The sequence below is a fragment of the Saccopteryx bilineata genome, chromosome 12 (genome assembly GCF_036850765.1).
Source record: "Saccopteryx bilineata isolate mSacBil1 chromosome 12, mSacBil1_pri_phased_curated, whole genome shotgun sequence".
Taxonomy (NCBI): Eukaryota; Metazoa; Chordata; class Mammalia; order Chiroptera; family Emballonuridae; genus Saccopteryx; species Saccopteryx bilineata.
The window spans coordinates 51,960,990-51,986,214 of NC_089501.1; the positions used below are offsets into that span (position 1 = coordinate 51,960,990).

A 25,225-nucleotide genomic window follows, 5' to 3' on the forward strand; every position below is an offset into this window, starting at 1 on the left:
TGGGCACAGGGCCGGAACGGGCTGCGGTATTGGGGGACAGGCGATGTGGGGGAGGGTCTTCAAGTGGGGGGTGCTGCCCGCGCGCGCCCTCTGGTGTCCACAGTGCAACGCTTCCCAGCGGCCCGCCCTCCGCGTCTCCCGGAACGCCGGACTGTAGGGGCGCACGAAAGCACCGCCCCATCTCTCGGCCCCGAACACGCCCCCTATGGGCGGGGCTTCGGGCGCTGTCCACAGGGCGCTGTCCTCGGTCCCGAAGCTTAGCAGGGTTTCTGTGTGCTTTCAGTGGAAAAAAAGATTTTCGAGCGTATCTCGGGAGTTGACGACAGACCCCTGTGCGTAGGCGGGCAGGACAAAGAACCGCGGTACTGTCCGCCTAGTGATGTGACGCAGCTTTGAAATCCAATACATCTTACCCCACTGGCATCTTAATTTTCAACACCCTCCCCTTTTTCTCTTTTTTAAAGATCTCAGCTGTGTGTATTGAATTGGGCCATTTATACTCCTGAGTTCATGATATGCTCTCATCATTAATACGTGGATTAACCTTTTTAAAATTTTTTAACGAGTTGTTTTGGATAATGTAATGAACCCTGTCTTCAACAAAATCTAGGAACCTGACAGGAACCACTATCTATGCATTCTCCCATTCCCCTTCACTGGAAGTAACCATTAGCCCACATCTCTGCTTAAAATGATTGTCCCGTCCTTTCTTTCTCTCCCTCCCTCCCTCCCTCCTCTCCTCTCCTTCCTTCCTCCCTCCCTCCGTCCCTTCCTTCCTTCCTAACTTCCTTCCTCCCTTGCTCCCCCTCTCATCCTGTGGTGTGTGTGTGTGTGTGTGTGTGTGTGTGTGTGTGTGTGTGTGATGTGTTTAACTTTTTGGGGGACTTAAGTGGTAACAATATTGTATTGCTAAAAATCAAGTATAGTTATCTTTCAATGTTTATTCCTTCTAGTTACTAAGTAATATTATATGGGTCTACCAAACTTAATTTACTCTTCTGTTGAATGGGCTCTCGTGTTGTCTACAGATGACAAGATGTTCTTTTCACTTGTTTCCTATTTATTATATGTATGCATGGTTTTCCCTTGTGTATATATGCCTAAGAGTTGAATAGTTAGGTCATAAGGTACGTGAATATTTAATTTTATGGCATAATGCCATGCTGATTTACATAGTGGTGGTACGTTTGCACTTCTACCACGACATAGGAGCGCTCTGGACTTTCTCTCCTCCAACATTTGGTATTTAATTTTTGTCAATGGAATTGCTGTGTTATGCCATGTGGTCTCGATTTGCAACTCCTTGTTCACCAGTGATGTTGGACTCTTCATATATTTATTAACGTATGTTTCCTTTGTCTGATCATGTCCTGTCCATTTTATACCAAGTTATCTATTGCATATGACCTGTTCTTTCTGTCTAGAAGCTTTAGAATTTTTTCTTCACCTTTGATACTAAAATTCACTATATGTTGATGAGATGTGGGCTTTTAAAAATATTTCTCCTCTTTTTGTGTTCTCTGTTAGAGGTCATTCATTTTTTTTTTATTTCTTAGAATTAGGATTTTTTTGTTCTTTGTGTATGAGTATATTTACTATATTTTTAATGCTTGTTCTTTGGCAGCTCTGTTTATCTTTCAGTTTCTGACTTGTTTCTGTTTTCTTTAAGCTATTTCTTTTGGTGAATATAAATTTTTAAATTTAGTAAATCAAATTTATCAAGGTTTTTGTAGTTAATGCTTTTTAGTGTTAATATTTTCTTACATTAAGATCTAAAAGATAAACTATTTTCTACTAAGAGTTTTAGTTTGGTTTTGATGTTTATATCTTTAATCCATTTAGAGTTGATTTTTTTGTATGTAGAGGTATAGGTGGTGATCCAGTTTTATCTTTTTCTCCCATATGGATTGCCATTGGTTCCAATTTCATTTATTGAACATCCTCTTCTTTGCCCATTGAGCTGTTAGTTGTATCGTGCAAATATATTGAAGTCTGGCTTGCACAAATGTCTCTGTTATAGTCTCAGCCTTTGTGCTAGACTGCTAGTGTATCTGTTCCTATGCCAACTGCTATCATACGATACAGAATTTTTATTCTGGATTATTACAGTAACGTGCTAGGCAAACAGACACGATCACCCTATTTGTGGGCCATTCTAAAGAATTTTGATTTTATGGGAAGTTTGATTTTATGCTATGATGGGAAGTTTCTGAAGAATTTTAGTAGCCAAGTTATAGGTTCTAATGTATGTTTTTAATGATTGCCTGGTTGGGGGATAGTGATGAGGGACAAGACAAGAGTGTGAGTCCAGGGGACCAGTTAGGTTAGTGCCCGAGTGCAGGTGAGAGATGATTGTGGTTTTGGGAGTAATAGAGATGGAGAGATGTGGATGGATTTGAGATGGAGGTGGGACCAGTAGAACTTTCTGATGTGTTGGATATGGTGGATGAGAGAAAGACACAGGACTCAGTGTAATGTGTCTGGGGCCTCAACAGCTGGGGTGGGTGGGATGCTATTCCTGAGATGCAGAATTCTGGAGAAAGGACAGCTTGTAAGTTTATTAGCTTTCCGATGAATTATAATGCCAGTTTTAATTTGCATATGCTTGAAAATAGCTTTATGATTGTAAATATTTCCTAGCTTGTTTATGCACTTTCCTTTCCAAATAGGTGACTCTCTTTTGAAAAGTGCCACCAGGACTCTTCTGGAGTTCAACACAACAGTGGGATGTGACGGAAAGCAAAATCACAAAGTCCAGAGTAGCATTGCCTTCTCGTGCGGGAAAACCTTGGTGAGTCCACAGAGTCACTTGATAATTTTCTTCCGTTGAACATGTGTGCCCCTGGGAGGTCTTGCTGTAGCTGTATTCCAGGAAGAATAAATGAAAAAAAGAAATGAAAACACAGATAGATAAAAACCTCAACCAGATCACCATCACCAATCATTAAGAACCAATAAGTAGAAAACCCAAAGTCTATAGTTAGTTACCATTTTTAAGTGAAACTTGATCCGCATCCTGTGTAAAACTACAAATCAAAGTGATTAATGTGTTTAAACTCAAAGCACTGTTTAATGTTTATTGCACGCCAGAGTTTTTTGTGTTTTTTTTTTTTTCCTTTCTAAAATCTGCCAGCATTTTATTTTGATCTGTTTTAGGGCATTTTTAAAAAAAATGTTTTTCTTTTCTTCATTACATTTAATTGGACAGACTGACATCTGTCTAGGACGGCAGTTTTCCAACAGTGTGCTGCAGCACACCAGTGAATTTTTAAAATGTGCAGTTTTAACTTGACTATTTAGCCAGGGGAACCTGACCTCTTTTCTCTTAGATTGTCACATAAAAAAGTGACAACAATCAACACAGTGGCTTTCGGTGCAATTGAATCAAAATTATACTTTTTTCTTTTTATTTTGTCAGATTGGCAAAAAAAAAGTTTTTTGGTGTGCCACAGAATTTTAGTAATTAGTGTATGCCATGAGATGAAAAAGGTTGACGATCACTAATATCTGAGAAGCATTTGCCAGTGGGTAATAGGGTTCCCAATCTTTTTGGGTGTTACCAGTGTTGAAAGGGAACATAATTGTTTAAAGTGTGATTTGTTCTTATTCTCTGAATGTTGTGTGTGATATAAAATTTTTAATCTTTAATATTTATAAAGAGAATTTCAGCAAATAATTGCTAGCTTTTAGGAGGAGTTTGTATAGCGATCCTCTGAATGTTCTCTCATTAGAGTAAGGACCCAAGTGTTTAGAAAAATCAGGGTGAGTGAACCGCATGTGGCCACCAGATTGCTTTAAAATACTATTTTAGAATTTGCTATGACTGTTGTATCTTCAGGCCCATAATGTCTTAAGAAAATTAAAAATAGAACTTACATTGTTAAGTTTGGAGCAGCCTATCAATTGCAGTATTGTCCATGTTGAAACCTTGGGGGGAAAAAAACTTGTTTGCAGTTCTGTGAAATATGGAGTCTGTATTACTGAATAAACTAGCTGCTGTTTAAATTTTAACTAATTTCCTTCAAGAATTCTGTGTTCGCCATAAAAGAACCAGAATTGTGAAGAACTCCAGCTTTGCACACGAGGTGGGGGGGGGTGGAGGTAAATTCCTGTCGTGTCAGGTGTAACCCAGCATTGCGGGGCGCAGTGTGGCGTGAACCCGGGTGCTGCGTGGGGGCCGTCTGAAGCGAGGCGGTGTGCGGACTCGGCCGGGTCGGGTGGGCCTCCTCCCTCGCTTACAGGAAGCATGAGGTCACATTTTCTGGCTTTGATTTTGTTGGCATTTGGTTAGGAGAACATTTGGAGTTTGAGAGGATAAGGACTCTGAGGATTACTTCCCATGAGTTTACTGTACTCGCATAGTTGGGGCAGTAGAACAGTTTTTGGCCCGATTATACCAAAATTCCAACATGATTTCATGAGGCTTTTGTCTCTGAGTTTTCGGGTTTGGGAACTTGGTGATGACCTTGTCCCACTGAAACGGTTGTGTTTTCCGAGCCACCCTCTCCCGTCGTGGCTACTTTTGAAATGTCCCTTTACTGTTTCTAACTTTAAAAGAAAGAAACTTTCCAGTATGCAGTATGGTTACTTTTAATTTTATTTCTTTTTAATAGGGAACTCCCGAATTTGTAACTGCAACAGACTGTGTGCATTACTTTGAGTGGAGGACTTCTGCAGCTTGCAAGAAAGACACATTTAAAGCGAATAAAGAGGTAACAAGGGCACTTCAAGGTTACATGCTTGTGAATTGCATTCTGGGGCCCTTGAGGTTTGAAATCCTGGGGTGGAAGAAGTCTTTTTTAGTTCTCAAACTGCGTTCGAGCAGAGATCGAATATTTAAAATTGTGCTGGTATGTTATTATGTTTAGGACAGGGACGTGATTAGAATAGAACGGCCCACCCATGCAAGTCGAGTTAGTTCTTGGTTTCTGGTGGGACCTATGCAACTCAGTAACTTGGGGCGGGGGGACGGTTAGTATATTCATTCCACCTACAGGTGGCACTTCCACAGCTTTGGGGTGGCTTCTGGCTTGTGCATCCAGGCCAGGTGTCCCAAACCCTCCGTTTCTTTGCCAGCGCACCTCAGAGACCGGGTGACCACGATGGTGCCTCTGTTCTTTCTGTGGTGTCCAGTCACGTCCTTCTTGGTGACCCATGGCGCATTCTGTGCCTTGGACGAGAGCCCCCAAGGTCGCCCTGCCGTGCGGCTCTCCCCGCCGGGGAAGGGGAGAGTGGAGGGCACCTCCCTCCCCACCCTGCTCTCCTGCCACCTGGGCCTTGCACCTGGTTTCCCACAAGGACCTGTGAGTGGCCGCCTTTGGGGGTCGGCTGTTCTCACTTTTCGCCGTTAGTCTTCTGTTCACAAGGATTGAAATTTAAGTCTTAGGAGCTAGGAACTGACCAACGGGAGCCATTTTCACAGATGGCCTGAAAAAAGAGTATTGTTTAAGGGGGTGGGAATGGTATAATCAGTGTTTAAAAAGTAAAACCAAACTGAATTATGACTAATAATTGATCACAGGTTTTTCACAGATGGCAGGCTCTGAAAGACGAGGCAGTCCCATGGGGAGTGGAAGAGGCAGCCTGCTGTCTCCCACTCAGGAAGGGGAAGGAGGGTGGGCCGCCCAGTGGGAGAACATTGAACACGTGAGAAGAAATAAGGGCCAAAGAAATGACAGCGGTATTTAGGAGGTGGTGTCAAATTTAAACTCGGATTTTTGTTTGTCTGTTTTAAATGGAAGCAGGAAGAGGCTCTCCAAGCCCCCGAGGCCGTCTCTGCTCTGGGGGGAGCCCTCTGGGGCCCCCACGGGCCTCCTTGCTCTTTCCTAGAGCTCTAGCCCATGGGGGACGCCGGTTTTCCTGCCCTGGTGGAATCTCCTTTTCCCTTGCTTTGCTGAACTGACAGTTGTGTCTCCCACCACCTAGGGGGACAAAATGGCTTCCCAAATTAAAGAAAGAAAGAAATAGCAATTTGTTTTCTTCTTTGCTTTAGGTCAGAAGTCACCAACTGCAGCCTGTGGGCCAAATCCTGCCCTAGGTCTGTGTTTGTACAGCCCCAGAACTAAGAATGGTCTTTATGTTTTTATAGGATTGTAAAAAGACAAAGAAGACTACACAGCAGAGACCTACGTGACTCGTAAAGCTTAAAATATTTGCTCTGTTGCCCTTTATAGGAGACGTGTGCCCTGCTCTAAATTGTTCTTTTGGGTCGGGAGAGAGGGGAGGTATAGCTATGTTTTTCTCAAACACAGTGACGTTTAATTTCTTTTCGAAGCTGATCTAAAGAAGATGAGACATATTACAGTGTGTTCTCTGATCCTCTCTAGGTCTGGTTGGCAGCTGGGGCTTGATTCATTGTTTCTTAGTGAGGGCCTGTTGTGGGAACTTCTGTGCTTTGAAAGGGTACTTGCTCTCAGGAGCTTATGGACTTAAAGGTATGGAGGGCCTAACTGCTCACCAGCTGGACTTGTTTCTGCCCTGGGGCAGGCACAGGAGGTGTGGCTGCTGGACTCGTCTTGCCGTCACTGTGAGCACACCACACCGTAGGAAAGCACACTCCCTCTTCTCTTGTCTTCAGTCGGATTTGATTACACTGTACAGGCTATGGTATAACTTCAAAAAAATTATATAAAGTGTTTAATGTACTTGTGAAACACTCAGCATTTAAAAAAGAAATTCAGACTTGGTTTAAGGGTTGTGGGTGTCGTCCCAATTTCCCCACCTTAGTGATGTCTTTCATTTCTTTTGTTAGTGCTGCTCTCTCTCACCAGGGAGGGTGCTTTGGTGGGCAAGGATCGTGGCAGTTCCAGACGGTGCCTTTTAAAACTTCCACTCTGGGGGCCCGGGCAGTGGATTCTGCTAGGATTTTTCTTTTTCCTTTTTTTTTTTCTTTTTAGATAATAATTTCTTTAAAGCCTTATGGACATACACCCTCTACCATGGCACTCTTGGGATCACAGAGAATTCAGAACTTCCCCCAGTTGCATAAATCCGGGTAACACACCGCCTTCACAGGGACGATTCAGTGTGTGGTGTGTGGGGCCGGCAGCCCCCTCCCCCCGCCGGCCGCGTTCCTGCTCTCATGAATGTCTCCATTGCTCTGCTCCGTGGAGCAGGAAGTGGGAGGACTTCCCTCAGGAGCCTGGCCTGGTTTCCGATGCACACTCCAGCTCTGTGGGCGCAGGGCTGGGCGTGTCTTAATTCCTTCCTGGACCGGAGAGCTGGCCAGAGGTGGCTGGCTGCCGCGGAGGGGTGTCTGAGCCTCGTGCTTCCCGGAATCCTGCGAGTCCCTCGTGCACCTGAGCTAGTTCAGAACCAGAATGACAAGTTCTTTTGGATGTGGCCCCGCTGTGCTTCCCCTCTGGCCCTGGGGCCGGCGGTCCCCTTTCCTTTCCATGTTGGAGCCGCAGTGGCGCCCCTCTTCCATTCTCGCCTGTCGGCTCGGGTTCACGTGTCTGCGTTGCCCCTTGCAGGGGGGTGGCAAGTTCAGATTTGCAGGCTCATGTACGCTGTGGTTACTTCCACCGGAATCCAGCGGCAGCCTGCAGGAAGGACCCTGGTTGTAGGGCAGATAACTCCCTGGAAGCCTGGGGAGAGGTAGCCTTTCCGCGGCACTCAGCCTGAGGCTTAGTGTCCAGCTTCGTGGGCGTCACGCCCTACCAGCCCTGGGTGCGCCAGCCCGTCCCGGGTCAGCGGCGGGCTCTCTGGTCAGCATCACAGGCCGTTGGAGACTGTGCTTTAGGGATGTGGTTGGAATGAGCTCCTGTGTCCCCCGAGGCTGGGAGGAGGTGCGTGTGGTGATTTAATCCATTGGCTCTCCTTGAAATCTCGGAAAACAGGACTGGGGAAAAAAGGTTAGTGGGTCAGAGCGTTCCTGCAGGTTTGATAGCATCTTTCTAAGAAAAACTTGGAAGTTAAATATTAAGCAGTTCACCTTTGTTAAATGCACTTGCATGTGAATAGCTTCAACCAAAAAAGGCAACATTTTGGAAAAATTACATATAGAAAAAGATGAAGCAAACTATAGACTTTGAAATAAATGATCGCAGAGAACGTGCGTTTTTAGAATATTTTTTTTTGCACGGTTGATTAAAATCCAGTGTATTATTTTGGAAATAAGACTTACAGGGATGTTTCAAAAAAACAAACATAGCCGAGGATGGTGTTCTCTGGGTAGCCGGGGTCCTTTTCAGTCTCGGGCCCATTTCTGGGCTTGGTGGCTGCGCCTTCAGAAATAGGAGCACTGTGAAAGCTCAGGACCTTGCCAGCTGTAATGGGTTCCCTGACGTTTTAAAGATAAGAGGCCATTAGTTCAGGGAGATGCGAGAGCTGTTATAAATTAGAGTCCAGTAAGGGTAGGGGTCAGATGCCGGGAGGAGGCATTGGTCTTTGCATGTTGCCACGCAGATGTCAGGCTGTGGCAGGGCCAGGGGGCACACGGTGGTGCCGTGAAGAGAGAGAAGGTGGGGGAGGGGGGGCAGCACAGAGGTAGAGAGCACTGCTCTCGGCCAGGGGGTCTGGAAGGGCCCCACGGAGCAGAAGATGGCTCATCTGGACCTGAACGAGGTTTAGAGAGAGCCACGTGGCTAGCTAGCTAGGAAGTGTGTTCCAGGGAGCTGCAGCGTTGAGTTCCGCAGGCGGAGCGGCCCCTGGGGGCTGGGGGCTGTGTGCCGTGGGGGGCTCTCAGTCTCAGTGTGGATTTGAGCAGAGAGTAGTTTTAGGAGGATTCATCTGGTGGTTGTGGGGACATGGGCTGCAGGGTAGGGGCCTATAATCTGGAAGCAGGGCCCGGTTAGAAGTGACAGGGGCAGGCCCGGGGTTATATGGCGGCCTGGACAGGGTGATGGTAAAGGGAGTGGATCCAGGTTCTGGTTGGGAAGCACGCTGACAGGACTGGGAAGTGTGGGTCGATGATGACCTTCAGGTTCTGGCCCGAGCACCCGGCCAAATTAGTGCACTGTGCTGAGGTTGGGGGACACTGGAGAAAGAGCAGGTTTGGGGATGCAATGTAAAACACATCCTCCTTAGATGCTTTTGTGTATCCGAGAATGGGAAAGAGCAACAGCAGGTAACACTCGTATCAACTTGCCGGGAACTGTACCAAGCGCTGGACCTGTGTGAGCCCATCCAGTCCTCACAGCAGCCCTGTGAGGAGACCAGGAGCCCCTGGGGGGCCAGGGGCCACATGGAGAAGGGTTTGGGGTCGTCGGGGAGGATCAGTGGCATCAAGCCCACTGCATGTGGGATGTGGCAGCCAGCCAGCCATGGGTGGTGACCTGCCAGGAGGGTCATGGTGGAATGGGGACAGCACTGTGCTGTGACGGCGTTCAGTGAAAAACGAGAGGGGAGGAAGAGGAGACGAGACAGACAGGCATCTGGCTGTAGCTCAGCGCTGTGGGATGACAGCAGAGGGGCTGGAGCGACAGGGAGCCCGCTGGGAAGGTGGTGGACGCTGCAGCAGGGAAGGGCAGAGGGCTGATGCAGGTGAGAGGCGTGACAGCAGCAGCACAGGCCTGGGCAGGCCGGAAGAGGTGCCAACTGTGCGGCGGCCGAAGCCCTTGTCAGCCTCTGCTTTGTCAGGGACGCGATGGCCTGGTCGGCCCCTAAGCGGTGGAGATGTGACCTCGGTCGCAGGCTTTGCTGAGCCTCCAGCTCCATGAAAGTGTGTGTTGAAGGCTTAACTTTTCCCTCCTCTCTTCTAGGTGCCATGCTATGCCTTTGACAGAGAGTTCAAGAAGCATGATTTAAACCCACTGATCAAGATGGGCGGTGCTTACTTGGTGGATGACTCAGACCCAGACATCTCTCTGTTCATCAACGTTTGTAGAGACATAGGTCTGCATCTCCATGGGCATGGCGTGGGCATGGGCGGTGAGGGGTTTCTTAGACAGCTTCCACGTCATTGCCCTTCCACCCGTAGTCACCTGCTTGGACAGCATGTCCCTGCGAGGCCCTCTGAGAAAGCATTCATCCCAGCTGATGTTCCCTGTGCACAACCCACCCCTCCACCCCCAGGGAATTCTGAGTCCATCATAAATTCCCTAAACTGTTGGTCCATCCTGGTGTGTTCTCTCTGCCCAGTGCTTTGGGTTGCAAGATGCTCAAGTAAATCTTCCTCCCAACGAGATGGGGGGAGAATGAACTGATTTGGTGTGGGAGGCACTGAGGGTGGCTGGAGCAGAACGGTCCAAGTTCCTGGGAGGGTGGGGCAGCCCCGCGCACTCAGCCGGCTGTGGGTACCTGAGACCCTTGGCTTGGAGCTGCAGGCTAGGTGAAAGGGAGAGAGGGAGGGATGCCCAGAGTCCCTGGGCACTTGCTCATGACACATAGTTCTGGGATGGCTTCTTGCCTGGCTTTCTCTGAAGGTGCCAGAACTGGAGTAAGAAGCGTGGGTGTCTTTGCTAAATTAACCAAAGGCTGTACACAGCCATTGCCATCTCAAAAGGGCCGTAAGTTTTACTGAACTTGTGCTTGTCCTGTCTGCGATTTCTAGAACCTTACTTGGTGTTTCCTTCAAGGACTGAGGATTGTCCCTTAGGCCAGGACAGGTCTCCCTGCTGTGTCAGCAGGGATTGTGCCATGAGTCAGCTTTGCTCGTGATGAACTGATAACAAAATCATTCTCCTCTGTTTTCCTTACATTCTTATGTCTCACATAGTGCATAGGACTCTGGCCTTAGAAAAGCTTGTAAAAAGTTTTCAGATAAAGGCGCTACATGAGAGTGTTGCTGGGTGGCAGGTACGTGAGTGTTGGTGTGCAGTAATTCTCTAAATTGTACATGCTCATTGTGGACCGCCTTACTTCTTAGTCTAAGTAGTTCTGAAGAGCGAGGATGCCACCTCCACCAAGAGTGACCCGTGGTCACTTTAGATTTTTTGTGTCAGGTTATTTGTTATTCTTTTGTTCTCCAAGGGTCACTTTTCTTTCTTTCTTTCTTTCTTTTTAATTTAATCATTTTTTTATCTTTCAGTTACAGTTGACTTACAACATTATATTAGTTTTACATGTACAACCCAGTGATTAGACACTATATAACTAAGTATTATCCTGGTAAATCTCACCCACCTGACACCGTGCACAGTCATTAGGATCCTCGTGACTCTGTTCCCGGGCTGTACTTGCCACTCCCGGGTCTACTCTGTAACAGACGATTTGTACTTCTCAGACCCGTCACCTGTTGTCACCCACCCCCTCCAGCCACCTCCCATCTGGCAGCCTTCAAAATGTCCTCTGTATATCTAGGAGTCTGTTTCTGTTCTGCTTGTTTGTTTTGCTCTTTAGATTCAATTGTTGATATGTGTTTATTGCCATTTACTGTTCTTTCCAACTTACTGGCAATTTGAGTTGAATTTCGGTGACTTTGATTCACACGGGAGGTGCCCCAGTCTTGGCCCAGGCATAGTCCAGCCCCAGGAAATTGCTCCAGGCCTCCAACCGTGTTGGAAAGTGACCCTCGAGACCTCATGAACAGTTGGTAGCTCTCCTGCTGTCTGCTGAACTGCCTCGCGAGGGGCACCCCCTCACGTCTTGTTACCCAAGCGATCTGTTTCCCATGCGTCACCGAGGGCTTGGTGGAGACTAAAAACCGCCCTGTGGCGACACCTTGTAACACAGGATTGAGATCTAAAGGTTCGCTGTCCTTTTCATCATCTGGTGGCCTCTCACGGCAGACTGGAGAAGGTGTGGAGACCCCCCCCCCCAGCCTTTGATTGATAAGGCTTTAATTAAAACCCAAGCTCAGTGATCTTGACTCATTCATGGGAGAACTAACTTTTGAGTCCCTATTGTATGCTAGATCGTAATCCAGGCACTGAATTTCAGTGTTGAGTGTGGGGAAGTTCTCACTCCTCGTGAGCTGTAGTCAAGTGGTAGGAGGTGCATAAAAAAGTGACCCCGTGCTGTACGGTATCAGGTCTCATAGGCCATGGTCACAGGGACACAGCGGAAGGGGAAGCAAAGCGGTGACGCTCAGGGCCACTGCGGCCGGCATCTGTCAAGTCTGAGCACGACTCTGACACATCTAGTGTGTTCTTTTCTTTAATTCTCCCCCAAACCTGTGAGGTGGTGCGTGCGCAGTGAGAGTTGTGTAGTTAGAACTAAGTTGCCGCGGAAGAAAGAGGTGGGTCTGAGATTTGAACCCGGAACCACCTGTGGGTTCTTTCCTGAATCTGCACATCTTCGCAAAATTCCGTGGAGTTCCTGCGCTTCCTATTTTCTAGTCTGTCTATGGGTTAAAAGGGGACAGTGCTGCCGTTAGTGTGTCTCGAGGCGGAGGGGGGGACACCCCTTACCTTTCATGAATGTAGCCCACCGTTTACTGGGCGCCTCTCAGGTACCGGGTGCAGAGCGAGCACGGTGGAGTCTCGCTCCTCACGCCGGCCTGCAGCCCTGCAGCTAGGGGTGCAGCCTTCATTTCCAACCTTCACCCAGGTCACCGCTGTCCCAGCTTCTCAGAGTGGAATGTGGTCCTAGCCTTTTGTTGTTGTTTCCAGACTTCTACCTTACGTTATTCTTGGAGATTTTAAACAATTTGATTTTTTTTCCCAAGGGGACCCCTGGCCTGATGTGCGAGTACCACGCCTGATGTGTAATCAATGTCACATGTAACGTTTTCCAGACTCCCTGCGGGACCCGAGCCCACAGCTGCGTGCCTGCCCCACGGGCGCTTCCGCCTGCCTGGTGAGAGGGGGCCAGGCCTTCGACGTCGGCCAGCCCAAGGAGGGACTGAGGTACCTGCGCAGGGACAGGTCAGTGTGCTCTCGGCCTTTGCCACGCTCAGCAGGATTCCGGCTTTTCAGTTTGCTGCGAGATAATGCTTGCAACACGAGGGCCTCACAGATGCTTGCAGGATGACTAGTCATGGCTGTGAGTCACCTAGGCTGGCTTGCTGACGTTCGCGTCACTTGTCTCTGAGAGCTATAAAAAGGTGTGATGAGGATCCAGCCAGACGTGCATCGCTTCATATGGCGGCTCCTTGAAGGTGTGCACGCCTGACATCTGTCCCAGCACGTCAGCCGCGAAGTCGATTCTGCGTCCCTGTTTATCTGTCCTTCATAGACGCCGTCCCGGAGGGCAAGGGGCAGGGAGGGCTGTGGGCTGGCTTCCTTCCAGGGTGTACAGAGCTGACTTCCTGATGGGGCACCGTGGTCCCCGCGTTCTGGGGCGGGGTGCTTCATTTCTCATGATAAGACACACTGGTCACACATGTTCTCTTGCCTTTGCTGACTCAGGAGAGAGAGAGGCTTTTTTTCTGCAGTGGTCCACCCATGACCCGTGGCCTGAACCAGGCTCAAGAATTTTGATTGTCTCCTGGTTGTAGGGCCTTTGGTGGCTGCCTCCTGGGTTGCTCTGGTCCAAAGCTGGTGGCATGTCAGCACCATGATGACAGATCGTCCGTGGAAAACACCGGGGCGTCCCTGACGTTTAACCTGTTTGAGAGGTTACTGTCTGTGTGTCTGTATACAGCAACAGAAATTTATTGGCCGTCGGTTCTGGAAACCAGAAGTCCAAAGGGTCAGCAGGCTTGCTGGTTCCTTCTGAGGCCTCTCTCCTTGGCTTGTTTTTTTTAAAATTTAATTTAATTTTATTTTATTAGGTTTTTTTTTTGTTGTTGTTCTGTTTTTACAGAGACAGAGAGAGAGAGAGTCAGTGAGAGGGACAGATAGAGACAGACAGACAGGAATGGAGAGAGATGAGAAGCATCAATCATCAGTTTTTCATTGTGACACCTTAGTTGTTCATTGATTGCCTTCTCATAAGTGCCTCGACTGTGGGCCTTCAGCAGACCGAGTAACCCCTTGCTCGAGACAGCAACCTTGGGTCCAAGCTGGTGAACTTTTGCTCAAACCAGATGAGCCCGCTCTCAAGCTGGCGACCTCGGGGTCTCATCCCAGTCCGACGCTCTGTCCACTGTGCCACCACCTGGTCAGGCTCTCCTTGGCTTGTTGATGGCTGCCTTCTCCCCATGGCCTCACACCCTCTGTACACGTCTGTGTCCTGCTCTCTTTCATCTTATAAGGACACCAGTCTTTTTTTATTTTTACTTATTTATTTATTTTTCATTTTTATTTTTTGAGAGAAAGACAGGAACACGAAGCTGCTCCTGTGTGTGCGCTGACCGGGGGAATGAACCGGCAAACTCCACTCTCCGGGGCGATGTTCCAACCAACGGGGTTATCTGGCCAGGGCTTAATTTTTATTGATTTTTTTTTTTTTTTTTTTTTAGACTGTGAGAGGAAGAGAGTGGGAGGGGGGGCAATAGTTTTTCCCCTCGAGTGGGAGTGGGGGGGCAGTTGTTTTTCCCCTCTGTTGTGCATTGTCTGGTTGCTTCCCGTGTGTGTGCCCTGACTGGGGATGGAACCCCAGCCCTTGTCCCCTGGGAGCAGCACTCTCAGCCGGCTGAGTTCACTGGCCACGGCCAGGACACCAGTCTTAGCTGATTAGGGCCCACCCTGATGACCTCATCCTTACTAATCACCTCTTTCAAGGTTTTATCAGCAAGTACTATCATGTGCTGAGCTGCTGGGGTTTGGGCTTCTGGTGTTGGTGGTGGTGGGGGCCTACCTCAGCCCATAATGCCGTCCTGAGTGACAAAGGGAGGACTCTTCATACGGGAGGACTTTGTAAAGTGTGGGTAGGGGATGAGAGCCCGAGGAGAGGCCGGCCATGGTGCTCTCAGCTGCTCCGTGGCAGGCTCAGCAGGAGGGCTGGCACACGGAGAGGTGAGACCCGGGCACCCCCCAGCGGCTCCAGGCCCTGGCCGCTGTGGCCGCGTGAGGCCCTGTCAGCCAGCACGCTCTGCTACCTTCGGGACAAAGGAAAGGTCTTTGGCTTGCACCGCGAGGTGGCTGTTTGGAGAGGAAGTGGCCGTGCGGTGTGGCGGGAGTCTGCTTGACCTGCTCAGCGGTGTTTGTTTTGCTTTGTTGGAGTATTTATAATGTTTTTGTTCTTTTTCTTTTTTTGGTTTACTCAAACAGCTTTTCCTAGTATTTAAATTTACACGGCGACCGTTTTATTTATCTTTTAAAGAAAACAACACTTGTCAAAGTTTACTTTAAAAAAAGTATCTTCTCCCCTCTCCCCAAGTGGAAATGAGTTAAAAGTGGTACACTCTGTATGTGTGGGTTCCTTCACCTCTTAACCTTTCTTCTGTTCCCACGTCCCCAAGTGAATGCTCAGGGCACCAGGTTCACGTGAATGCAGTTGATAACTTTTGTGACACTTTTATGTCCTTTGTGTATCATCCAGGCTTATCCTGACATATGTAAAAGAAGGCCCAGGGAAGCCAGCCTTCTGTGAGGGTCACAATCCGGCCGTGACCATCACGTTTGTCTGCCCGTCAGAGCGCAGGGAGGTGAGTGGGCTGCCCGTGGGCACATGCTGGGGTGGGCGCAGGGTGAGGGGGGTCTGGGTGCGAGTGCCACGTAGGCGCGTCGGGGGGCCGGCCTGGGCCTGATGGGGGTGCGGCTCCCGGCCGGGAAGCTCGCCCTGTGCTTGTGCCCAGCCACCTGGAGGGGCCCCTGCACGTTATCAGAGGACGGACGGTGTTTTGTCCTAGTGTTGCGGGAGGTGATTTTATGTGGTTCGTGGAGAGGTTTTTCAAGAACTTTCCTAGTGAACACTGATTTGAATGGGGATTTGAAAAACTACTCGTACCACCTCAAACCCGTGATTTTGTGTGGCCGTTACTGTTTTAGGCTGAAGAAGCAAGGTAAAAATAGCTAAGGAGTTTACAGAAACGTGGTAAGAAACGAGAAGTACAGATGGTAGGCAGACCTCGCAGAAATTGTGTAGGCTAGCAGCTTACATTTTGGGGGGTCCTGGTGTAGGAGAATTACGGCCAGAAGGAAGGCTCCTGCAGGCTTACAGTGGAGTGTTTCACCAGCCCCCCTCTCCTCCCCCCTAGTCCCCCACCACCACCCCCGCCTTTCCCCTCCAGAGCTGCCAGCAGCTTGATTACTCTGTTTTCTGGCTGTTTACGCAATTTAGCACAGCTGTAAACTCCTTGAGGGTAGGGCTGGGTCTGGGTTGTCCTTGGCTGGTGCCCAGCGGTGTTGCATGCATGTGTGGTGGTTAAGTGTTTTAGCAGATGTGGGTGCTGATGGAAGGGAGACATGCCCTGGGGAGGAAGGGTAGGGCTTCTCTCTAATTTATTTCTGCCTTCTCCGAAGAGAATGAACTAGGAGGAGTGGAATTCTTTCGCTAGGGAGCCACCCTCCTCCTCCTCCCCCCAAACAAACGTGGAATTTGCTCTTGTTTCGGGCTGGCGGCTGGCCTGTTCTGTGCACCGGGGGTGGGTGGGGGACGGGGACAGAAGTTTAGTCCCGACCAACTTTCCATGTCCTGTCCCTAGACCCCCAGGGCCCATGGTCTCAGCTTGCTGAAGACATGACTGGTGGACCAATGCTCATAGTTCTGAAGGCGCCGTTGAGGAACACTGGTTTATGCTTTCTGTTTGTACCTGCCCGTGGAAATGGAAACCCTTCCGGGCTGGTGAGAAGGGCTCAGCTGGCCGCGGTTGCGCTGTCCCCTCTCCCGTTTGCTCTGCATTTGAGGGAATCGTTCTGTAGGCTCACTGTGGATAGGGTGGGGAGAGCCCCCGCATTCTTTCCTTCAGGGCACCAGGCGCTTGGCGGTCTCAGCCGAGGGGGCTGGTTTGCTGGTAGTTAGGAGTTCATTTCCAGCCTCGTTGTTCACCGAGCAGAACTTGGGTTACGAGTGGTACCTTAATACTTGAGGGTTTGTTTAAGCATTTGTGTGGCTCATTGAATACTTTTAGGAGCTGGGATTGTAGTCAACATTGTTAAGTAGATCTTTTTAGAAAAGACTTATTGAACTTAAAAACTGTAAAAATCCCCGGCTTTAAGTACAATTTAATAATGGTTATTAGTAGGTTAACAGAATTGTGCAACATTGCCGCCACCTGAGGCTCGAGTGTTTCCATCACCCACGAAAGAAGCCTTGTGCGGTCGGTCACTCCCTGTTCCTGCCCCCAGCCCCGGCAACCGCGAGTCCACATCCTGTTTCTATGGGCTTGCCTGTTCTGGACATCTCCTATAAGCGAAGCATACACTGTGCGGCCTTTGTGTCCAGCTTCTCTCGCTCGGAGCTTGGCAACCCGTCACCGTCTGTCTGACTTGCCTGAGCCGAGTGGCTCAAGCCTCGGGTTTGAGTCAGACAGACGGAGCTGGACCTGCTTACTCATCAAGTGACCTGTGTTTGCAGACCCAGCGCCGAGGACTTGTGCCTGGCACGTAGCAGGCGCTGGGTAAACATCTGAAGGGCGACGGTGCTCAGAGCAGCATGGCGAGCGAGGCCGGGTGCCGAGGGCAGGAGCACCTCTCTCCCCAGCGATGGGGGAGGATGACGCTGCCCTCTGCCCTCCACCCTCCGCCCTCTGCCCTTGCAGCATCTGCCCCTGTTCATACCAGAAGCCCCTGTCAAAGCTCGCGGGGTTGGGGGCGAGGCCGTGCTTCCCCCCGGGCAGAAGTGAATTACAAGTGAGGTGTGCCCAGTGCCCCTTTGACAGTTTTAGGAAAGGGGCTTGGGCACGTAGGTGCACAGCTGCCCCCTCCCCAGGGCGCGGGGGTCATCTAGCCCAGGCTCTGCACCATTTCTGACTGAAAACCGTGAATGGCCTTCCTAAGTCACGGCTGCTTGCTGAGGCCGTGGGTGTCGGGTGATGTTGAGTTCAGGATGGCCACGCCGGCTGAAGCTTGAGTGGGGGGTCTGAAAGGGACCGGAAACGTTGGCAAGTCACCGTTGTTGCAGACCAGGCGGTTGAAGCATGCTGTTCAGGGCCATGGTGATTCAGAAACGGGAACAGAAAAATGTAAAAACCCACCAGCTGACTTTTGAGCTTTTCAGAAGCATGGAAAAAACGTACCTTTCCAAACTTTTAATTTCGCTCCATTGAAACCGTTCCCGATAGGGCACCATCCCCAAGCTCACGGCCAAATCCAACTGCCGCTACGAGATTGAGTGGGTCACCGAGTACGCCTGCCACAGAGATTATTTGGAAAGCAGCACCTGCTCCCTGAGCAACGAGCAGCATGACATCGCCATTGACCTCCAGCCGCTCAGACAGGACCGAGGTGAGCCTGGCGCCGGGAGGGCCCGTTAACCCCTCTGCTCCCGGGCAGGCGCTGCAGGAAGAGGGTTCAGGGCGAAGGAAGTGGTGGTTGTAACTTTCTAACACCTCTGGATGTGACAGAGCCCTTTTCCCGTTTGCTCCCCTCTTCTCTAGGTCGTTACTATACGGCGGATGGGAAGGAGTATATTTTTTATTTGAATGTCTGTGGAGAAATTGAAGCAACAACCCCAAGGGTCTGTAATGAGAAGCAGGCTGCGGTTTGCCAAGCGAAAAAGCCTGGTCTCCTTCAAGTCAGAGTGGCAGGAAAATTCCAGAGTCAGACTCTTCGGTGTGTAAACAGCCTTTCCCTACTTTTCAAGTGCATTGTGTCTGTTCTTGTAAAACATAGCTGACTTCCCTTGTCATCTTCCTCCTCCGTTGTCCATAAAACACAGAAGTCAGCTGAGACGGCATTCTTCCGACCTAACTTAGGCATGGTGCCTTTTGTCACTAAACAGTTGGATGTTTTTCCTGGCTTGACAATGAGACTGCTTCTGTTAAGTCTGTTTCCTTTACAATCCATTGTCTGGAAGGAAACTATCCTGGAGGAAAGTTAATTAGTTTACAGTCGAAGGCAGCATTGTGTGTTTTAAAATGGATCTTTCTGAGCTCGCTTTTCTCTCTCTGGCCATTTTGAGGCTCTGGAATGCCGTTAGCATTGCTTAAAAGTTGAAACCACTAAGAGGACGGGTGTTAGTGCAGTCCTCATGACCCTTAACTTAGTGGTTATCCGTCACACAAACGTTACAGGAACTAGTTCTCTGGGCAGAAGTAGTATCCAGAGCCCCTCAGGTAAGACCGTGTTGATGGCGGTCGCTGGGCAAGCTGCGTGCTTCTCGGCTGTTATTTATTCTGTATGAAGTCCAGCAAGGAGAGTGGAGGAGCCTTCACGCTCGCACCAGAGCCTTCGGCTTGCTTGTGCAGCCGTTACTACTTTGAAGTAAGGGGACGCTAAGCCCGTACATTTGGAACTCATTTCCTTTAGACGTTTCTCCCCCAGCTGGTGAGAGCGTGCTGTTCTGTGTCAGGACGGATTTGTTGATGGCATGCATAGGGCTTAATGTGAGAAATGTTTAAAAATTCAGGTTTCTTCCTTGGTTCTCACCAACGTGCGTGTGTGTGTTTGTGTGTGTGTTGCAAAATTCTAGGTACTCCGACGGAGACCTCACCTTGATCTACTCCGGAGGCGACGAGTGCAGCTCGGGCTTCCAGCGGATGAGCGTTATCAACTTTGAGTGCAATGCAACCGCCGGTGAGTGTGCCCCGGGGTTTCTCACCCAGGCTCTGCTGGGCGCCGGGGTTCTTGGGAGAGGAATGCTGAACGGAGCGGTCAGGCGTTCTCCGCCCGGCACGGCCCCCTCCGGTCCCCAGACGAGGCCGGAGTGCCCGGCCAGCGACACACACATCCTGTTTCCACCCCCCACCCCACCCCCACGCTCTGTTTGTTTTGGGAGTGGGCCCAGCACGGGGCCTGCTGGGATGGAGTTTCTGTCGTTAATTCTGGCTTGCACCAAGGCGTGTTCAGATCCAGCAAGGTGGGTCTGCTCGTCGATGTGGTGAACTCAGTGGCAGGACGACTTTCTCAAGATGGTGGCTCTGTGGTGTAGGGGGTGGACTTTGGGGTCCACAGAGCTCACAGGAGCATGATTGGTTTTTCTGAGCGATGACCAGAAGGTTCCTCAGAGTCCTGGTGGCCCTGACATTTCAAAGAGCTGTGTTCTCTCTGTAGCTTGAAGACCCTGGACGTGGTTTGTGTCTGCAGACAGGTGGTGGGCTCCGTCAGCGTTGGGGAGCTGTCCTGTCTGTCGAGCCTAAGCACCCCGCAGGCCGACCCGGCCTCTGCCCAGTGCGCTGGTTCCGGAGCTGCTGGTCCCGCTGTCCGTGCGCAGCTCTCCCCGCGGGGTCCTTGGGGCCTTGTCTGTGGCAGGGCTCTGTTTGGGCACAGGCGGGTTTCTGCACGGTGCACTGCAGGGTCTGGGACAGGCAGCCGGGCTGTGACATGAACTGAGCATGCTCTGATGAACTGCCCAGCGCCCCAGAGAGGAGCCTCATCCAGGACACAGAGAGGCCTTGGTGCACCGCCCGTTTCTCCTGCCGTCTCACCTGCCCTCCGGGCCGCCACCCTGTTGCCCCTCAGCCCTCCTCACTGCCCGGCGTGTTCTGGGCTTCCCTTGGAGTCTGTTGACCGGCCCTTTTCAAACTTCCATGTTCTCAGTTGAGCCATTCAGTGCACATCTTGTTAGTACCTGTTTGCTCGGACCCTGTGAGTCCTGTGGATGCCGTGACAACAGAGCTCTCCAGGTGTTTCCAGACTGGAAGCAGAGTGAGAAGGGGACCTGTGACTAGTGTAGGGTGGTTCGGGCTGGCCCGGAGCTCCTGGTAAAGGCTGTCACCGGTCTTGGACCAGGGGAGGCGCCGAGGCCAGTGATCTTGCTCTGGGTAGCTGTGGTTTCAAGGCAGTTAAGGAAAGAGGGGGTTCTGCTCAGGGGCCTACGGGAGTAGCGGGTGAACCAGGCGCTGGAGGGGCTGGCAGGAGGCTCCTGTCTTTGAGGCAGAGGAAGCGGCTCATGCCAGCCAGCGCGTGAACTTGGGTTGCTGTGGACAGGTCTGGGATATGTGTTTAGAGCATGACTCAAGTTCCTAGAAAGGAGAGTGGAGCAACCTTATGAGAAGCTTGTATGTCCTGTAAAGGCGTTGACCTGATCTAGCAATGTGTGTGAAGTCCCAGGGACTTTGGGCAGGCGGGTGACATGACTCTTGGCTTGGGTGTGGCCTTTGGACACGACTCCCATCTGGTTCGAATGCCTTCCTGCCCTCCTCAGAGTCTCTGTCTTTATCGTCCTCTTACAGGTTTTTAGGGGACCCTCTCTGCAGTACACCATTGCTGCTTTGTGTCCCAGTCCCTGGGACATGCGGCCAGCTCATGATCTGTGTCCCCAGATTCTTAGGCACTTGGCCCGCCCACCCCTTCCCCAGCTGGGCCTCCTGGACTCCCCTGCTGGCTGGGCTGCTCTGCTGTTGGGTGACTCCTGTGGTCCAAGTCTCCCTCCCTTGTTATTACCTCTTGGCCCTGTTCTGTTCTGGGCTTTTTATAAATGACTTGGCCGAGATGTTTGGGAGTATGCTGATCTCACTTGGGCACGCTGGGAACATAGGAAAGGGATCCAACACGATCCCAGTGGACGAGAAGGATGTTGAGAACGGCCGGAGACTCTCAAGGAAGAGGTGTGGCCGTCCAGTCCAAAGGAGCTGAGGCATGGAAAAAAAAAATACTAAAGTTCGTTATTTTTCCTCTCTTACTTTTTGTTATAAAAAAATTTTTCAAACATGCCAGTAGAAAGAACAGCACAATGAAAATTTATGTCCCTGTCACTCAGATTTAACGGTCCTTTAGGTTTTGCCAAATTTGCTTCATATAAACCATATGTCACTGATGGATCATCACGCCTCGTCCCAGCTCTGACCTGATGGCGTTTCACGGTGATGCCCCAGTGCCAACCACTCGGTGTTCACAGGGCTGTTGTCACGGTGGTGGTGACAAGGAGAGCAGAGGCAGAGACGTTGGATGCCTTGTGGGGGGGGGGGCGGTTTGAGCCGGCCCTCTGGCTGGACTTGAGTTATAAAATAGGTAAGGCTCCCCCAGCTCTGTGACTCAGTGCTTCAAGCTCTGGAGCAAGCAGTAGGTATAAACTGTAAAATGATTTCATTATTCTTTTGTCCAAATTTGAATGTAGAGTTCTTTAGAGTTAGTCCTTGGGTGGATTCTGTGTTCACTGGGTAAACGTAATAACGTGTTCTTGCGTGTGAACGGGTGGTAGTTGTCTGTGTCTCTGACGTGGTGGACGGCTTAATTGGGATCTCCAGGACTTATTGATGCATATGATTCTAGGGTCAGGACACAGGGTTTATGAATTGGCTCTTCCAGCCGTGATATATTTTTTTAACCGTTTGTTTCAATAACTTACATATAGTTTGCTGTAATATCATACCTTCTTGTTGTCAAATAAAGGCATTGCATCATCTTGTGGAGAAGAAGGACGCAGTAGGATAAACTTAGGAAAAAACCCACAGATGCAGGCGGCTCGCTGCATGAGAGGGTTGTTCTCTTCAGTTCAGGCAGCTGTAGGGACCGGAGGTAGGGACTCTGTTCCTGTGGCCGGTCACTCGGGCACCGTTGTTGCTCTGCATCTGGTGTTGCCACTGTCCGTCAGCTTGGCCTCCAAGGGCTCTTCAGGATGGAAGCAGCAGTTCTTTCCAATGGGCCGGAACTAAGTGGCACGGGCCAGCCTCCAAGGCAGGGGGCTGGGAAAGGGAGCTTGCAGTGAGCCCAGAGGGACAGAGGAGGCCCGTTTGGTGAGGAGGTGGCACCGTCCTTGGCACAGAGGGGCTGAGGGGTGGCTGCTGCTGCTGCTTTGCCAGAGACCTCCTTGGTCCCACAGGGAAAAGCCACTTTTCCTTCCCCTGCTCCTGGAGTCTGCAGGGTGGGAAGCCACGTAGGGATGTGCTTGCGAAGGAGCCACGGTGGCAGGAGAGCCAGGGCGGCGCGGTGAGGGTTCTGTGATTGACAGGGAGGCGGCGAAAAGCTCACATGAATTCCGCTGATGGATCGGAAACTGTTGGGCCCCTGGCCCAGCAGTCCCGAAGGCGAAGCCCACTGTGTTGCAGAATAAACACGTGTGGTTTGGTGGAGGAGGAGAGCTGGCATACGCGTCTCCCAGAATATTTGAGGAATTAAATGAGAAGGCAGGTATGATACACCCCACTGGCTACAAAATGGACTCCCACATCTCACCCCCGCACCCCCCCCTCGGTCATTAGTAAGTTCCAGATCACAAAACCAGCTCCAAGTGGGGCTGAGGATGCTGGAGCGACCACCTTCTGAGGCAGTCGCTAACCTGGTAAAGGGAAACACAGCGAGCGCTCTGAGTTCACGGAAGTGGAGACCTTTTCCAAATGGCGAAATGGGATTCCAGGAGGAGTTGAGGGTCTGAACCATGTGGGTGGTGAGGGGCGCAGGGGTCCCAGCGAGCGGCTGCGTGCTGTGCTGTCACAGAGGGTATCTGGAGCACTGCTTCTTCAAGAGGACGGCTTCAAGTTCTTAAAAAAGAAGAAGAACCCCACAGTCGAGTAAGGAAGTATTATTGCCTTGTGCTTACGAGCCTGGCTGGCTCTGGGGCCAGACCGCCTGGATTTGATGCCTGGCTCCTCTGCTTTCTAGCTATGAAACCATAGGCGAATTATTTAGCCACCCTAAATCTACTAAATGGGGCTGAAATTGTACCTTTGCCACAGGGTTTTTAGGATTAAGCATGCCAGTTTTTTTATGAAGCCCTTAAATCAGAGCCTGTTTCCACAGCCAGCCCCCATGGAAGCACCACGATGCTTGCCCAGTGCCTGGCTCAGGCCGTGCTCGGCGCGGGTAGCCGCTGGTATCCTCAGTGATGTGTGTAGCAGCAGAGGCTTCGTAGAAGCTGCATTGGAACACACAGGGTTTGTCCTAGGTATAAAATAATTCTCTTTCCTGGAGAACGCTGTGGCTGTCAGGACACCAAACCTCAGAGAGGCGATCTTGTGGGAGGTCCAGGGGAGGACTGTTAAACCATGGAGGGGTGGAGAGGGAGACTGAGCTTGGTGCCAGCGGTCCGCCAGCTTGGAAAGGCGAGGAAGGGAGTATTTCTAGGAAGAGGAGAAGTCAGCAAAGTGCACTGAATCCCAAGCTTCGTGGACCAGGGCAGCGGCCCAGGAAGAGTGGGTTTTCTGAGCAGAGCCGGACTGTTCTGTCTCGCCGTTGGGAAACCGGTGGGCTCCTTGGAGGCGGTGGGCCGGGAGACTGCTGCTTCAAGCAGGGCGTTAGAGACACGTGCACTGACGGAGTCCGGAGAGGGCAGGATGCCGGCGCCGTGTGGAGGCGTGCCCGTAACGTCGTGAGGACGCCGGACCACGGCACGCTTCCCTCGGGAGCGACTGCATGTGGGCTCGCTCCCGCCCCCTTTCCTTTTCCGGATGAGTCTCAGGGGACTTGTCCTGCTCCCAGTGATGTCATTGAGCCAGTGGCACTCCTGAGGCTCGAGCCCCTGCCCTCTGTCTGCCGTGCTTTCGGTGACTCTGTGTCTGACTCAGTGGCTGTTGGAGGCTGAGCACGGTCTGTGGGGGTCAGAGCCCTGCCTGCTGGCTCCCACGGTCCCAGGAGCACACATTGCACATTCCCATCGAATGTATTGTAAACAGTCTCATGTCCTGTTGAGACCTTCTCCCAAGCTGAGCGGGACGGCCTTGGAGGGGTTTAGGATCTGAAACGCAGCAGGAGCCTCTCTCACCTCTGGGCCCTCTGATCTCGGGCGTTGGGGGCTGCGGTTTGTTCAGCTGCACGCTCGGCCTCAGGATCCTGTTTGTGGTTTCTGCCCTTGCTCTCCTTGGATGTTCCCGGGTTTGGTCACCTCACGGAGTGTTTTATTTTCTTCCCCTTTCGAATTGCACAGGGAACGGTGGGAGAGGAACTCCTGTGTTCACCGGGGAGGTGGACTGCACCTACTTCTTCACGTGGGACACGAAGTACGCTTGTGTGAAGGAGAAGGAGGACCTTCTGTGCAGCGTCACCGATGGGAAGAAGCGCTATGACCTGTCTGCGCTGGTCCGGCACTCAGGTAGGGCCTCCCATGCCCGGGGTGGGGGGTCCGCAGCCCTGTGCCCATGGGAGCATTCTCTTGCCTCTTCCCCCCACGAGTACATTTGGAAAGGCTGTTCCTATCTCCTTTGTCAGCTCGTCCTACCCTGGCCTTACACTCCCTTCTGGCGTAGCAATAGGAATTACTAGGAGTGTCTCTGAATTTGAGATCGGCACCACCGTTTCCTGCTCGGGGCTACTTTGAGCTAATCTTATCATCGTGTAGTAAAAACTGCCAGGTGCCTTCTGGGTGGGTGCCAGGCCTTGTGCTTGTGTGATTAGAAACTTTAAAAAAACCCAAACACTTGAAACTCCTATTGCTTAAGAGGGTAGTAGATTTTCCAATTTCTACACACACACACACACACACACACACACACACACAAATGTGGGACTGTGTGTTGGTGGATGGCAACTGTCAGCTGACTGGT

The 25,225-nt window shown here is 50.9% G+C and overlaps 1 protein-coding gene across 1 annotated transcript in view; it reads left to right on the forward strand.

Annotated features, from left to right (window-relative positions):
• Nucleotides 1-25,225, forward strand: part of IGF2R (insulin like growth factor 2 receptor) — a 109,115-nt gene that overhangs the window by 28,154 nt on the left and 55,736 nt on the right. Inside the window, 9 exon segments of the mRNA XM_066248472.1 lie at nucleotides 2,670-2,791; nucleotides 4,614-4,712; nucleotides 9,702-9,834; nucleotides 12,617-12,746; nucleotides 15,247-15,352; nucleotides 17,930-18,092; nucleotides 18,245-18,419; nucleotides 19,279-19,382; nucleotides 24,610-24,774. Of these exon segments, the coding sequence (XP_066104569.1) occupies nucleotides 2,670-2,791; nucleotides 4,614-4,712; nucleotides 9,702-9,834; nucleotides 12,617-12,746; nucleotides 15,247-15,352; nucleotides 17,930-18,092; nucleotides 18,245-18,419; nucleotides 19,279-19,382; nucleotides 24,610-24,774 (1,197 nt within the window).